This window comes from Chelonoidis abingdonii, chromosome 2, assembly GCF_003597395.2.
Source record: "Chelonoidis abingdonii isolate Lonesome George chromosome 2, CheloAbing_2.0, whole genome shotgun sequence".
In the NCBI taxonomy this organism is placed as follows: Eukaryota; Metazoa; Chordata; order Testudines; family Testudinidae; genus Chelonoidis; species Chelonoidis abingdonii.
In genome coordinates, this window is record NC_133770.1 from 139,004,553 (window position 1) to 139,021,564 (window position 17,012).

At 41.9% G+C, this 17,012-nt stretch overlaps 1 protein-coding gene across 2 annotated transcripts in view; it reads right to left on the minus strand.

Moving 5' to 3' along the window:
• Positions 1–17,012, minus strand: part of DNAH5 (dynein axonemal heavy chain 5) — a 253,591-nt gene that overhangs the window by 20,163 nt on the left and 216,416 nt on the right. For both annotated transcript variants that reach the window (XM_075062684.1, XM_075062685.1), the window contains exons 74-77: positions 13,134–13,337; positions 10,486–10,701; positions 7,379–7,591; positions 1,096–1,248 (exon numbers count right to left, since the gene is read on the minus strand). In XM_075062684.1, the coding sequence (XP_074918785.1) occupies positions 1,096–1,248; positions 7,379–7,591; positions 10,486–10,701; positions 13,134–13,337 (786 nt within the window). The remainder of the gene's footprint in view (positions 1–1,095; positions 1,249–7,378; positions 7,592–10,485; positions 10,702–13,133; positions 13,338–17,012) is intronic.

A 17,012-nucleotide genomic window follows, 5' to 3' on the forward strand; every position in this document is an offset into this window, starting at 1 on the left:
AGCTTTTAGATTCCTACAATCCAAAGCTAGCTCTAACTGATTTAACTCCTAGGCAACCCTTTAGCCAAAAACACAATAACCAACTGTTTACAGATTGTCTGTATGGAAGAGATATGTGCAATTTCACATTCTTCATTGAGAGAAGCTACTCTGCTTCAACTTCTGACCTCCAGATGTGACAAAAAGGACTAACTTCATTTTTTCTGGAAACTCTCCAGATAGGCCAAGCACTGAAGAGGACAGAGAACAAGGACCCTGGTCAGCCCTTGTGTGAGACAAAAAGGGCACAAGGATTTCCTACCCTTTGCACACCCCCCGAGGGGCTGTTCGGAACCCAAGTGAAGAACATAGTATCTCCACCACAGTTGCCAACTTTCACGTGGTAAATAAGCACCCTAACTTTCACAATGAGCCAAAAATCAAGCTAATCCAATTTCAAAACAAGGCCAAAACAAGCCAATTCCTAAGAACCCCAACACTCTATGTAAATAGATCCCCCCCCCAGCAGCCAGTCTGGGACTGTGGTGGGCCTGCTGTTCACCCTGACTCCATCCTCTTCCCCCCGCTCCCTGCCTCTGCTAGCCCACCCTTGCTGGGAGCTGATCAAAAAAGAAAAAGAAGCAACAAGCCAAACAAGCAACAAGCTACAAGCCAAAAACTAGCCAACAAGCAACTCACAAGCCAATTAAGCCAAAAACAAGCCCAATGTCTGCGTTTTTTCTGTAGGTTTGCCATATCTGATCTCCACTCCCTCCTAGAGACCCTCCAAGGCAGCCCTTGGCATGAAGATGGGTGGGCCCAAAATAGTAAGTACAGTGCACCATACTCAAGGGTCACATGGCAGGTATGACTGCTAAGACAGCAAAAAATTGTCCTGGGGATTTCAGCTGTCCCTTAGCTCCTCTTCTAACATGTCCGATGTAGCCAAGGGCAGAATCTAATTCTAAAAGGGCAAAGTAGTTCAACACACAAAAGAAAACATTCTCTCTCTCTCTCTCTCTCTTTCTCTATCTCACACACACACACCCTTCCCATGCAAGCTATAATAAAGAGGGAATATTATTGAAAGGGTAATATAAAAAGAAAACAATTCACCTGTCTCATTGCAGTCAAAAATCCTTGCGGGTTAAAGAACCCTGTCATCCAGAAGCAGTTTGGTCGGCCCTCAAATATCCAGTAGTAAAACTGACGGTTTCTTTCCAGAAGTTCAGTAAACCAGAAACCTAGTGTGCTGGAAGCCCAAGACCCCTAGAAATAGGTAAAAAAGAGGTGCTTTTTAGGGACAGGGGATGTTTAGACCTTTGAAGATTTTGTAATCGTATCAATGCCAATTAACTTACCATATCAAGGAAAATATCCCAAAATATTAGGGACATATTATTACAAGACTATTGAAATATTAAGTTTGGAATTATCAACCTCAGGCTGAAATTTTGGCCCTGCTAAAGCCAACGATACAACTCCAATTGACTTCAGTAGGGCCAGAATTTCTCCCTATATCCATTATTATAGACAGGATTAGTAGCATCACCTGCTGCTATGATGGTCAGACATTTCCCATTGTAAGACTCCATTTCAGTTGATTCTAACTTTGTCAAACTAATTGTTTGGGATGAACGTTTCCATGCTGGATGTCTCTCTCAGGCTGAATTTTTTTCTTTGAACTTTCAGTCAAAATGGATTGGCTGTCCTGAGACCTAGTGTAGGGGATTTTTTATTTTATTTTTTACTTATGTTAAAATTCTGTCATCTCTTTTTGAACAATAGCAAAATACCCATTCTTTGGAGCAAGGACTTCAAATTTGGCAGATGGGTGGACCTCACGTAAGGTATGTGCCTTCTGCAGTCCCCAGGAAAATCTGCCCAAATTTGGCCAAGTTATATCCCCTTGAAAAATGCAGTTCCCCTAAGAGTACCACAGAGTACTGGAGCACCTCTAACTCCCAGGGTAGGGGAAAAGGTCTACCTCAGTTTCCCCTGACCACCCTCTGGTTCCAGCACATGATGCCAGAAGCCAACCACCTTTCTGGGTAACAGCCTTAGCTTGTTGCTAATTAGTCCAGTATCTCAAAGGGTAGAAGTCTGTGTTGCAATGATTAAATCTCACATTTCCAACCCTGCTAATGATGCATGATGGGGAAGTAGTTGCATATAAAATAATTGTTTTTGCCTTTATCTTTTTAAGAAAAGGATTTAGGAAATTACATAAAGCAAATAGTATTTAGGTTGTAAAGTAAACAACTCAAAAGTTATTAAATGCCAGCAATAAGCTCAGTTGGACCCCCTTCCACATTTAAAACAATACCTAACTAGTGCCTTTTAACCATAGATGTCAAAGCACTGCATTTTTCTATAACCTGTCTACAAATCATTTGCTCATACATTAAGCTGCTTTCATGTCACTTACAGAATTGACAATTGTCTTGGGAACTGAATTTTCAGAATTAAAAAGGCTCTGTCTTAATAAAATCTTATGCAGTGATAATACAGAGCATTTGAATAGCATTTTCCATCTTCAAAGATCTATACCAAGTACCTCCATAGCAGAGAGAGATGAAGAGAAGCTAAGTTATTTGACAGGGGCAGCCAGCGTCAGTCTCTGCTTCTCCATCTTACGCTCAGACTACTCCACAGAAAATTAAAGACGGAGTCATAATACATTAAGTTAATTCCACAATCACATCTGTTTTTTCAACAGATTCTCTGCCCTTTTCAGTGTCCAGGATGGCTGCGCACAATGAGGAATGAATAAGGTTGCACAGGCAACCTTAGTTCTGGCACTTACTGACTGTTTGGCTTTGCCACCTCAGTAACATCCATTTAGCATAGTTTTTTAACATAATATTTTAAGGAGGCTTTGGCTGTGATTCATTAATGCTGACTTCAGTTTTGAACTTAAAGCAATGATTCAACCTCTTCTGCATGAAAAATTTGTTTCCCAAGACTAAAGCACATATTTTTGAGGTACAGAATGAATTTTCTGACAACTTTGAAGTAAAAATGGGCCATAAGAAATTATGCATCCAGTATCAGATTTTTGACTCTATAAATCTCAGTAACAGAACACCATTCCTTAGAATCCCCGCATAGTTAAAACTCATTGAAATTCTGTGTATAGGCTACTTTTCTTTGTTCTGTTTCTTTATGAATGTAAACTCTTTCTCCCCTTAATCATCTTCATAAGTGTATTTTTCTCTTTCAGCAGAAACCTTAACTCTGTCCTGCCATAGCACTATGCAAAATCCATACAATTAGGATTAATCTATTTTAGTGTTTGTGAATCCAGAAACAGATTTTTCAAGACACATTTTCCCCTTCATAGATTTCAGAGTAGCAGCCGTGTTAGTCTGTATCCGCAAAAAGAACAGGAGTACTTATGGCACCTTAGAGACTAACAAATTTATTTGAGCATAAGTTATCATGGGCTAAAACCCACTTCATCAGATGCATGCAGTGGAAAATACAGTAGGAAGATATATATACACAGAGAACATGAAAAAATGGGTGTTGCCACGGGCGGCTCCAGGCCCCAGCACGCCAAGCGCGGGCTTGGGGTGGCAAGCCACTGGGGGCGCTCTGCCAGTCCCCGTGAGGGCGGCAGGCTGGCTGCCTTCGGCGGCTTGCCTGAGGAGGGTCCACTGGTCCGGCGGCTTCAGCGGACCCTCTGCAGCAAGCCGCTGAAGGCAGCCTGCCTGCCGTGCTTGGGGCGACAAAATGCCTAGAGCCGCCCCTGGATGTTGCCTTACCAACTCTAATGAGACTAATCAATTAAGGTGGGCTATCATCAGTAGGGAAAAAAAAATGTAGTGATAATCAGAATGGCCCATTTCAAACAGTTGCCAAGAAGGTGTGAGTAATAGCAGGGGAAAATTAGTATGGGGAAATAGTTTTTACTTTGTGTAATGACCCATCCAACCCTAGTCTTTATTCAAGGCTTGAATTTTTTCATGGTGTGTGTGTGTGTGTGTGTGTGTGTTCTTACTGTATTTTCCACTGCATGAATCCGATGAAGTGGGTTTTAGCCCACAAAAGCTTATGCCCAAATAAATTTTAAATGTTAAATACAAAAAATTAAGATGTGTTTATAAAAGGATTTAATTAAGAAGGCTTATAGGAGGCTTATAAATTGTCACTATTCAGCTCATTAGTGACCACGTGCATACTATAACCAAAGCTCGTTAATTTAAAAAAAGCTAAACTAACTTTAGAAAAAATAAACCCAGTGGACTAAATTCTACTCTCAGTTATATGCAGACAGTCTCACTAAAATCCATAAGGTTGTACAGGTATACAAACGAGAGATGAATGTTAGTAAAATTAAGCTACTTAAAGAGACAAATTCTGCTTCTGATCACTTTTCAATATACTGCTAAGGCTTCAGATTTGGTTGTCTAATGAAGAAATTCACTTGACCCTACATTTGAGCTGTGACCTGTTTCTCTCAAGCATTTCAAATGAATATTGCTGCAAATGTCATAGTCTTAATGGCATTGCTCAGCATTCAGCTAGTTCCCTCTCCCACTTTGGACTATTAAGCCAGGGTTCCATTTTTATTCTCTTGCTTTTTGGGTCTGATTATTGCTTGGTATTATGTTTACTTTTGTCCTAGCTTTGAAGTTACATCACTCCCACTACCAGTCTGACAATGAGTCAGAACAGAGACTGCTGTAATTTTTTTTCAAGTCAATCTTCAGACATTATGGATAATGCCCATATGGACTGAAATCTAGCTCTAAATAGCGTTAGCCAAGTCCAGCTGTTGAGAGCTCACTGTGACTATGTCCACAGGTAGTATTTTTTTCTTGGTCTCCCTTCGAGCCAATAGACATCAGCCTGATAGGACTAGAAAGTATCTGCATTCATCCATATCTGCATCAATACCACACAGGCATGTTTTGATTAAGTTAATTCCAGATCAGCTTCTACCACCACAGCACTACAGGACAAAGGGTAACATTTACATCAACAGCAATACATGAAGAGCAATGCAAGTAGGCTGGTGTTTATATGTTTGAAAAAGTGTCATTTGCATTTGGCAGTATTTAGAAGGAATCACTGATGTAGGTCAGTATCCTTGCCCATCACAAAGGTAATTAAGCCCATTATAAGAAAATAGTGCCTCCAACTTTGATGGATTATTCTGAAGTTCAAGACAGGTAACTCAAGCTACCTCAGCCCTTACGTTCCAGCTATGTCACAGTCAAATATATATATTTTTTATCATTGCTGTTGGTGCTTTGGTGTGACTGTCAAAAAAAATGCACATAGTGAATAATTCCAAAGTACCTCAGAGGCCTCAAAATCATAAGCAAGAAGCTGATATTACTACCTTGGGAGAGAGGGGGGGAATTTAAGGATAATCTCTATCATCAATAGATTGGCATCAGTTTGAATAATAAAAACACTGAAAATGGTTAAGTTCCAGAACACCAAGCTCAAGGATGCACTGCACAGCAACATGAGTATCATCTTGGCTTCATGCTGTTATGCTCAGGGTTAGCTGAAATCTTGTGGAAGCTGGTAGGCATGACTGCCACCCTGCATCCAGCTGAAACAATAGGAGCCATCACCCAAACAAAATCCATATGCAATGCTGGTCAGGAACCTGAGCTATATGGGTGGAGGGGTTTCCCTGGGAGCTCAATGTATTGTTACTGAGTACAGTAACTCCTCACTTAAAGTCGTTCCGGTTAACATTGTTTCATTGTTACGTTACTGATGAACTACAGAACACGCTCCTTTAAAGTTGTGCAATGCTTCCTTATAACATTGTTTGGCAGCCGTCCGTTTTGTCCACTACTTGCAGAAATAGCAGCCCGTTGGAGCTAGCTGGTGGAGCTTGGAAAAAGGGTGGGCTGGCAGCCCCTCTATCAGCTCCCCTAAATTCCCTGTGCAGCAGCCGCCCAGCAGGCTATCAATTGCCGGGCAGTTCAGCTGTCCCTCCCCACACTTCTGTGTACTGCTCCTGCCCTCTGCCTTGAAGCTGCTTCCAGGAGCCTCCTGCTTGGTGTACAGGGGGGATGCTAATGTCAGGGTGTCCCCCTATGCCCTGCTCCTGCCCCCCACTCCTTTACCCCATCTCCATAGAGCAAGGGCGGAGGGCACGACAGGGCTCAGGATGGGGGGAGCTTGCTGGCATCAGCTGCTGTCTCAACTTGCCAATCTACTTGAAAAGGCAGTGTACTCAGAGGGGGGTCAGCGTATTTAAAGGGGCATTGTGAGTCTCTGCCTCTCTCTGTCCCTCCCACCATTTGTGCTCCCTTGTAGAGTGTGAAGCTACATTAACAATAATGTATTAACCCTTGGGGGCTCAGCCAACTGTTCATCATTTAGGAGTAAGACATTCTCTGGCAAATCCCACCCTCTGACTTCACCACCTCAGCCAAGCTTCACAATCATCACTGCAGTGTTCAATATTCGATTGTGTGTGTGTGTATAAATAGATAGTCTTTTGTCTGGCGAAAAAGAAACTGTCTCCTGTTTTGTTCCTACTGTTATCAAGGAAACATGAGTATATCTACATTCTTTGTAAATAAACAAAACTGCATCATGAAACACCTGACTCCAATATCCATTTCTGGTCCTAACTGAAACAACTCTCAAGACCCATATATTAGATAACTACCTGGATCAAAATACAATGAACTGTTCACATGCTGTCCAGGCAAATTATCTGATGTATCATCTAATTTTAGGCAACCTAAACAGCTATTTGCCCGGATATCGTTTGTATTTGCCCTGAGCTTCTAGACAATCAGATAAAAAGGACACACTGATTTTCTTAATGGATCCAAAATTTAAACTCAAATTAACAGATTTATAAATTCTCAGAAGATGCATTCTGTACCCAAAAAGTGCTGTCATGATACATGGTATTTTTCATACCTAAAAGGATTAATCTCTGCATTAAATACAAAATGGAACTCAATCTTACCTGCGATGACATGGCCAGCCCTTCTACAGTTTACATAATACTTCAGAAAAAATATTTCTTCTCTGGCCAACTACGTATGAGAAGTTTTAGACAAAAAGGAGTTTTTAAAGTAAGTCAGAAAGAGGGTAAAGAAAGGGGGATATATGATCAGATTCTGCCCTATTTTACACCCTGTACAATCCCATAACTCCACTCTTCGGCTATAAGCTCTCTCTCAAATTTGATAATGCAGTCACAACCATGATTTCATATATTCACTGAGATCTAGCACTTCATTTCAGGGTTATATTTTCAAAAAGGGGTTGAACAAAATACATTAAACCTTTTGATATTAAAGTATATTAACATATTGGATATTAATGATGTTTAATAATCTGAGTATGTAATTTTTTTAGTCTTTAAAATGCAACATTGACAGAGGACTCTGAACAGTTTAATACCAACCTTTTCCCAAACGGCAGGAATTCTTGCATCATACATGCAATCCAAAGCATCCCTCAGATTTTCACTCATGATGATGGTCCCATCAATGGCAAGTTTGAGATCAGTCAGAGTGCTTCGCACCAAGGTGATAACCCTCTGCATTCTGTCTATCTCCTGTCTCAAGAAGATGTTCATAGGCTGGAACGGTCCCATCTTCTGCAGCCTTTCCTTTACCTGTCAAGAAAAAGCCAAACAAAAGCAGATTCTTTTAGCTAAATCAAGAGAAAGTTCACTTTATGGAAAAGTTAGATACCAATACATGATCGTTTTCATTAGACGGTTATAAGTAAGGGCAATCAGATAGGTAGGTATTGTCACCCCTGACCCAAGCAGTAGCAGATCACAAGACCCTTGTTGGTCAGCTCTCCATTGGAAGAGACATCAGTGACATGGAGTCCAGGAATATTCCTGCCATAATTTATGTACACTCTACATACCCGCCCTGAAATAGAAGGCATCACGGCATCTTGTAGACAATTCCCTCTTTCAGAGATCTCAGCCTGAATACCAATGCCCTGTTCCCAAGGAGCAACTATGCACCAAAACCTGACTCTAGTTTGAGAACTTAAGGAAGAGATCAAACTCCCGTGCTGCTTTCCACAAGAAGTGTACCCTTCTACTCTAATAGTATAGTTGTGGGTTGGATTAAACCTTGTTGTTAAGGATTGAGCATAGCTTCCGTATTTCATTCAGGGTATACGTAAAGAAGAGGCTGAAACAGTAGCATGAACACCCAAAACATAGGCACACTGTAGTGCTAAAGTAGAGAGAGAGAGAGGCTGCTAGGAAGCCAAGTAAACCATAACAGAAGCACTCGTAACTTTACCCTGGGAGGCAGCTAAGTGAGGAAACTTGTTGGACACGCATGCTGGCTGGAAAGGCAGATTTGGAACAGTGATCAAAAGAACTGTCTCCTGCTTTTTTTTTCCTTTCTGTGTTCGGGGAAAGAAGACTCGATGTATCATCTTTGCAAATAAACAATATTGCATCAAAGAAAATACCTGATTCTATCACTATTTTCTCTGTCTATGGAGAAACAAGACACAGGGCCACAAAGTTTGACCAGCCACTTGGGTCAAAGGAGATCACACTATTAATCTCATATTCTAATACAAATAAGTTCTACAAAGTTATCATGAAAAGATGCAGAAGCCAAATGAGAAATCAGCATGAAGCGTGTAAATTTAATTAATTTTTAAGCTTCATTTTATATCCTCTGTGGTGGTGGTTTTAACATAGTTAAGGAAAATTGTTTTTAAATGAACCTGATAATGACCCTTCAGAGCAGTGTGCACATCCTGATACAATTCACTTCTTGAGTCCTAATTTCACCTCCCATTGATGAGGAAGCTTTGAGCCCAGCTTCTGTCTTTCATTCAGGGTAAAAGTAAAGAAGTGGCTGAAACAGTAGCATGAACACCCAACACATATGCACACAGTAGTGCTAAAGTAGAAGCTGACCAAAGAACAGCAGGAAGAACAGCAGCTCTGGCAGAAATGAGTTCTCCAATGCCCAACAGAGAGAGTTAAGGTGTTATCAGAGGAAGGAGTACTGCACTTGTCCACACTGTCTCTTTAAACCCTACTTAGCCTCTCGAAATTATTGGACTGATAATAAGGGTCAGACTTGTGAGATGTCTAGTTTGACACATTTAGCTTCCTGAGAAAGATTACAAGAGACAAGGCTTTGTAAACTCACTAGTTCAGCAATTTAACCATGTGATTCTATGTGGTGACACAGGGCTTTTTAAGGTTACTGGCTAAGTACTCCTCCTACCTTGCTGGGATGAGTGACAGCCCTCTCTGAGGTTACTGGTTGAGCACCTCTAGCTTCTGGGCTTGTGTGAAAGCTTAAAAACTTGTGAAACCTCAGCCTAAGCACTACAAACTTGCTGATGGGGATAACAAAAGGCACAAGTCTTGTGAGCTCAAAAGTGCTGCTCTGATTGGATATCAAGTCTCAAGCTTCGAAAAAATTTCCTAACTTATCTTCTATGGCTTGCTGGGGTGATAGTGCTCAGGCTTCTGTGAGGTCATTAGCTCAGAAATTTCAGTGTGCTGAGCTCATGTCAAGACACAGACCTGCGAGAGGTCACTGGCTCAGCAGTTCAAATTAGAACAGGTGGCTCCTCATTTCTGTTGGGTTTGTCATCATTGGTGTTAACTACTGTGAGATGATGCTTACATCATACCTGATGGAACACAGCACAAGTAAGATAATGGACAAGAGAATAACTGTATTTGTAAAGAGCTGGGCCAAAGCTGGACAAACAAAAGTGTGCACACATGCACACGTACACTGACTGTACAGCTTGTGCATCTAGCCACATGCCACTATGGTCCTGTCTGTTCACTCTCCCCTCCTAAACTCTCCATTCTGTTTCCCCTGGATGCTAGCTAGGGGAGGGTAAGTCATTGGCAGTGTTTCCTCTGCACAATGTAGGAAAGTGTCTATTGCAACTATAACTGAAACCAAACTCACCGCAATTGGGCTAAGCATTGCTGCTGAGTCAGTAGTTAACTTCACTGGGTTTGAACCAGTGAAGGCAAGATGAAAAGGTTCCACACACACACACTATATATATATTTCACTCTCTCACACCCACATCCACACCATTGTCAACCCCATGAGCCATTCACTCCATTGTAAAGAAACACTGTAATATATGAAAACAAATTACTACAAGTATCTGCAGTTTCTATGCTGAACTACAAAGTAACAAAATTTAGGAATTTTAATTTACAAACAGAGCACAAGTTCTCTCTCACAATGTTATCTAATTTAGCTGATGAAAACTGCTGACCTCCCTCAGTGTAAACGGAAAATCAACAAGTGATTTAATTTTTAGCAAAGCAATAATGCCAATCAGTACAATTTTAGCAACCTCACTATGAACTTCTACATCCCATTCAGGCTTCCTCAGTATATATTTTTAAAGCATTTATCAATGTAAATGGATTCACTAAAGCTTTTTAAGAAGATTATATGGGACTTTTCTGTGGTTTTTTGCACATACATAAGTAAAGACAGAGCAGATGTCATTTCTGACAGGATTTCATGAACTCACTTCAAATGGTGGATAATCATCAGGAAGCTTCTCCAACATATCATCAGCCAATCTAGCTACCACCGCCTCTCTAGTCTCGCCTCCTCCACTGGAACTGTCTTTAGGTTGAATACTGAGGATAGTATCCAACACATCCTTGGCAAGCTTGCTTTGGTAAGTGATATCAGCATTGGGATGCAGCCCAAATACCTCAGGAGTGTCATAAGCAGGCAGGGTCTAGATGATCAAACACACAGAATTGTAATTGGAGGTAAAATTCACAAATACCAGCTGTAAAAAAGCCAGAGGAATAAAAGCAGTTACTACCCTATAAAATAAAAATGCTTTATTTTCCTAATTTTGTCATCCTGTGATGCTCAATTAGCAGCCTTAAATGCAAAGAATCCAGTGCTTTCCAAAACCTAGGACTGAAGCACAAACCTTGTTGACTGCAACCACTTAGGGTATGTCTACACGATCCAGCGGGGTTCGATACATCACGTCTAGACCCCGAGCGCTCTCCCGTCGACTTCTGTACTCCAGCTCGGCAAGAGGCGCAGGCAGAGTTGATTCACCACGGTGAAGACACCACAGTAAGTCAATCTAAGTTCATCGACTTCAGCTACATTATTCACATAGCTGAAGTTGTGTAACTTAGATCGATCCCTGCCCCAGTGTAGACCAGGCCTAAATATGCAACATCCCCCTATGTGTGAATAGTCATTTTCCACTTCAGACTCCCCTAACATTTCCTGTGAGGTAGGGCCAAGAGCCCGGACTCCCATTCTCCATTTCTCACAGATTCATAGACTCTAGGACTGGAAGGGACCTCGAGAGGTCATCAAGTCCAGTCCCCTGCCCTCATGATAGACATTTATCTAACCTATTCTTAAAAATCTCCAGAGATGGAGATTCCATAACCTCCCTAGGCAATTTATTCCATTGTTTAACCACCCTGACAGTTAGGAACTTTTTCCTAATGTCCAACCTAAATCTCCCTTGCTGCAATTTAAGCCCATTGCTTCTTTTTCTATCCTTAGAGGGGAAGGTGAACAAGTTTTGTCCCCTGTCAGTCTTCTCTTTTCCAAATTAAACAAACCCAATTCTTTCAGCCTTCCTTCGTAGGTCATGTTCTCAAGACCTATAATCATTCTTGTTGCTCTTCTCTGGCTACTCTCGAGTTACAGTTATCCAGCCCAGTGATTCACCACACCGTATAAAGCCCCATCTAAATTGTATTGCCTAGTTTATTGATAAGAATATCCATGGTGAAACCCGTATCAAAATGACTTACTAAAGTCTAGGTTATAAAACCACATCCACCGCTCTTCCCTTATGCCACAAGACATCGTATCCTATCAGCCACTAGCAGATTGGTTTGACACAATTTGTTCTTTAACAAAATCCATGTTGCTATTCCCTATTATCTTACCACTTTCCAAGGTTTGCAGATGATTTCCTTAATTACTTGCTCCATTATCTTAACCTGCACAGAAGTTAAATAACTGGTCTGTAGTTTCCTAGGTTGTTTTTTATTCCGCTTTTAGATGGGCATTATATTTGCCTTTCCAGTCTTCTGGAATCTCTTCCCCATCTCCCATGATATTTCCAAGATAATAGCTAGAAGGCCAGAACCTCCTCCTGTTTAGAAGATATTGAACAGAGCCGGTCCAAAACAGACCCCTGAGGAACCTCCACTTGTTATACCTTTCCAGCAGGACTGGAACCATTAATAACTACTCTCTGAGTACAGTTATCCAGCCAGTTATGCACCCACCTTATAATAGCCCCATCTAAATTGTATTTGCCTAGTTTATTGATAAGAATATCATGTGCAAGACGTATCAAATGCCTTACTAAAGTCTAGGTATACCACATCCACCGCTTCTCCTTATCCACAAGACTCGTTATCCTATCAAAGAAAGCTATCAGATTGGTTTGACACAATTTGTTCTTTACAAATCCATGTGGCTATTCCCTATTATCTTACCACTTTCCAAGGGTTTGCAGATGATTTCCTTAATTACTTGCTCCATTATCTTCCCTGGCACAGAAGTTAAAATAACTGGTCTGTAGTTTCCTAGGTTGTTTTTATTTCCCTTTTTATAGATGGGCATTATATTTGCCCTTTTCCAGTCTTTCTGGAATCTCTCCCATCTCCCATGATTTTCCAAAGATAATAGCTAGAGGCTCAGATACCTCCTCTATTTAGCTCCTTGAGTATTCTAGGATGCATTTCATCAGGCCCTGGTGACTTGCAGGCATCTAACTTTTCTAAGTGATTTTTAACTTGTTCTTTTTTATTTTATCTTCTAAACCTACCCCCTTCCCATTAGCACTCACTATGTTAGGCATTCCTTCAGACTTCTCAGTGAAGACCAAAACAAAGAAGTCATTAAGCATCTCTGCCATTTCCAAGTTTCCTGTTACTGTTAATGGTCTCTCTAGATGGTACTTCTCTCAAGGGAGTTAAAAGGGAAAATAAAGTGTAGAGCTACTGGAACAGCATTATAACTCCTTCGCTAGCAGATATTTAGGCAAGTATGCAGACAGGAGAAAAATCTGTTTAACAGACTGAAACTAAAGGAAGATGCTGAAGGGTAGAAAGAACTTGGATGAGTGTTTATTAGTATTGTTTTCATTTGGTAAGAGCTTGGTACTGTACAGACCTGTATGTACTGAAGGTACTGATCCACTGTGGTACATTTGGGTATGCTGTACCCTTTGTAAAAGCAGAAGTCTTGACTGAACATGTTTTCACTGAACCAGACCTTAGCAAATGTGTTCAGCAGTCTTTTGTCATAGTCATCAGTCACTCGACCTCCATACTGGATTTCGCCTACCATGTAGCGAACTGTATTCCAGGAGACACCCTAAAACAATATACAAACATTAATTGTGGCTAAACCTCCCTGAATTTCATGCAGAGGTCTGTTAACTTCTTTGTGTGTCTGTACACATACAGTATCCCATACTGTATACATACAATATATAGGCCGAGATCATCTGACCCTCTTGAGGGCGAAATTGACTTTACACCACCCTTGTGTTCCTCTGATCTTGAGGTCTGCGCAATCCTCACACAACTTGCAGCAGCTTAAGTAACAAGGGGCTGTTTTGACAGCTGGGATACCTGTGGCACAGCTTCACTCCAACCATGCCCCTAAATGCCATTTACAATGGAGATGGCAATGAGCTTTGCCAGAGAAGCAACTATGGTTCACTACACTGTTTTGGATTCTCCCATCCAGAGACCTCTTGAGGAGTCTAGTTAAGCCAACTTTACAGTCCCTTTTTGCTGCCACAGTGTCACAGAAGGGCCACAGAAGCATGGAATAGCTGGCCAGTAGTAATATGCTTTCTGCTTAGGTCTTTTAAACAAAATCCACCACCACTGCAGTGCAGCAATAATTAGGATTATCTTTGTGGACTCCTAACTGCTGCTCTGATGTCCCACTGTATTTAGTTTTTAGGCAGGGGATGCATTGGGGTTCAGAAAATTCATCAGCATCTTTAACTTTCACAAAATTAGTACCAACAAATTTCAAACAACATTTTCCTAAATTTGATACTCTCCTCACAGATGCACATGTACAGTTTGCCATCCAACCCGTTCCCCAAAATTGGCATGGATCCTGCTTTATGAGAAGCACTGATTTATGAAGACAAGGTCAAAAAGCAAGTGCTAATTCCATTAAATCACACATAATTGAGCTATAATATTAAAACATCTGTTATAAAACACAACATCATTCTGAAATACAAAAAACAACTTTTAGCCATTTAACACTATCTCACAATAAACTCTATGTCATCGTGCGTTTGGCTGTATCAATTTCGATGGAATATAGGTGTCCAAAAAGTCAAAGGTGATAGCATACCGCAGTCACTGTCCAACATTAAGCAGTCTTAAACAAGCTTCAGTATTTGGTATACAGAGACCTCAGCCTGCTCAGTACTCTTGCAAACAAACCATTATAAATCTTTTTAACCCTTTAAATATTTAGAAAAGAAGGGGAAAATAGACAGTTAAGGCATTTTCTATGTAAAGTATTAAATAAAGTTTTCATTTTTACAATATACCTTGGTCCTTTAAGCTATGGAAAGTTTTTAAAAGGACAATTTGACAGTTCTTTAGATGGGATTAAAGATGGTAATAACTGTCCTATTTAGAATAGGAGTACTTGAGGCAACTTAGAGACTAACAAATTTATTTCAGCATAAGCTTTCGTGGGCTACAGCTCACTGCTTCGGAGTGCACGAATGGAACACACAGACCAGAAGATATTTTATACAAATACAAAGAACATAAAAAAGGTGAAGTATGCATACCAACTGGAAGAGAGTCCAATCAATTGAGATAGCTAGCAATCGGCAGGAGAAAAAATCTTTGAAGTGGATAATTGAGATGACCCATAGAAGTGTGAGGAGAGTTACATGGGAATAGATTCTATTGTACTGACCCAACCATTCCCAAGATCTCTGTTTAAAACTCTGTCCTATTTAGGGAAAAGAGAAAGTTAGCTAAGGCCTGGCTACACTTGGAATGTGCAGCGCTGGAGTTACAGCTGTGGTCGTCACTGTAGAGGAACAGCGCTGCAGTGGGCCACACTCACAGCTACCAAGCGCTAAGTGTGCCAAATTTGCAGCAGTTGCAGCACTGTTGGGAGTGGTGCATTGTGGACAGCTATCCCACAGAGCACCTGTCCCATTTTGGCGCGTTGGTTGTGGGAAGGGGAAGGAAGGTGCGGGTCATTCGCTCCTGTCCAACGCCACCGTGATGCCATTTTGAGTCGTAGCGCGTTTCTGTAAGAAATGGATCCGACGAAACTCGGAGGACTTTGCTGAGAATGTTCGCCATTACATACTTTGGCAGTTGAGCTATTCCTTCAGCTCCAAAGTGAAGTGACAGTGAGGAGTCCAGACGACGATGATATAGATTCGCCTGACCGGGTACACTTGAAATTGCCTGTGTGGCAGTAACGATGTGCCAGCGACTGGTGGAACGCCGCCTTGGCTCAGGAAACAAGCACTGAGTGGTGGATCACATCGTCCTTGCAAGTCTGGGATGACGACAATGGGCTGCAGAACTTCGGATGAGGAAAGTCCACTTCATGGGACGTGCGTGCTCGCCCCCACCCTGCGGCGCAAGACATCGAAATTGAGACTGCCCTGTCAGTGGAGAAGTGGGTGGCTATTGCAGTCTGGAAGATGGCACTCCAGACAGTCTACCGATCGGCTTTGCGAACCAGTTTGGAAGTGGGAAAGTCGACGTGAAATAGTGTTGAAGGCAAGTTTGCAGGGCCATAATCTCATCCTGCTAAGAAGAAACCGTGACTCTGGGGACAGTGCAGACATTCTGGATGGCTTTGCACAAATGGTTCCCTAAATGTGGAGGGCGATAAATGGTACGCATACTCCTATTCTGGCCCCACCCCACAAGGCATCCGAGTACATTAAATCGAAGGGGTAATTTCTCTATGGTTTTCGTCCAAGGTGCTTGTGGGATCATCGTGGACATTTCACTGACAATTTTACACAGGCTGGCCTGGAAAGGTGCATGATGCATGCATCTTTGGAACAGTGGCCTTTCAGGAAGCTGCAGGCTGGGACTTTTCTCAGACGGAAGATCACAGTAGGGGACGATCAAAAATGCCCATGTGATCCTTGGAGACCCCGCTTACCCTTAAGCCTTGGCTCATGAACCGTACACAGGAAGCTGACAAAGCAAGGACGGTTCAACTACAGCTGCGCCGGTGCAGATGACTGTGGAATGTGCTTTCGGCGTGTTAAAAAGACCTGGAAGGTGGTCTTATGGGAAAGCTAGACTTGGGGGAAAGCAGCATCCCTGCTTATATCTGCGTGCTGTTCCTCATAATCCTTTGTGAAGGGCAGGGTGAAACATTCAGGACGCGTGGACCTCCGAGGGTCAAACGCCTGGAGGCTGAATTGCACAGCCAGAGTAGCAGGGCTACTAAGAGAGGCCAGCACAGGGCTTACAAAGGATTAGGGATGCCCTTGAGGGAGCAAATTTGAGGCCTGAAAGCCACAGTAAATTTTGGTGCCTTGCACTGGGTTAAGTGCAGTGGTTAACAAATGATTTTCCCTTGGGGGTCAGTAGTTTCTCTTCTGCAATAAATAAAACTGTTAAAAAGCCAAGAAATCATTTATTAAAATACAGTTACATAAAAGGGCAGGGGGGAGTAGGGGTGCTGAACTGTAAGTCAGGATGTTTGAATATGTGTCTGTGAGTGCTGTGCATGCCTACTGCACCTTCCCAGATTAACATGCTGCATGGTGATGGGGGTTGAGTGCAGAGGGTAAGGGTCGTTAGTTCTAGGCTGGTAGGTGAACATACTAGGTGTGGGGGGCAGCTGGTGGTGGGTAGAACCAGGATACTGGAGAAGAGGGTTTTGAAGCAACACGGGGAAAAGGGAGAGAGCTTTGGGATGGGGATTGGGTTAGCATGGATTGATCTGCCTGCAATGGCTTACCAGTGATCTGCATCAGTCCGTTTGACGCGCCAGGAGGCTTACAGCCTTTGTGCT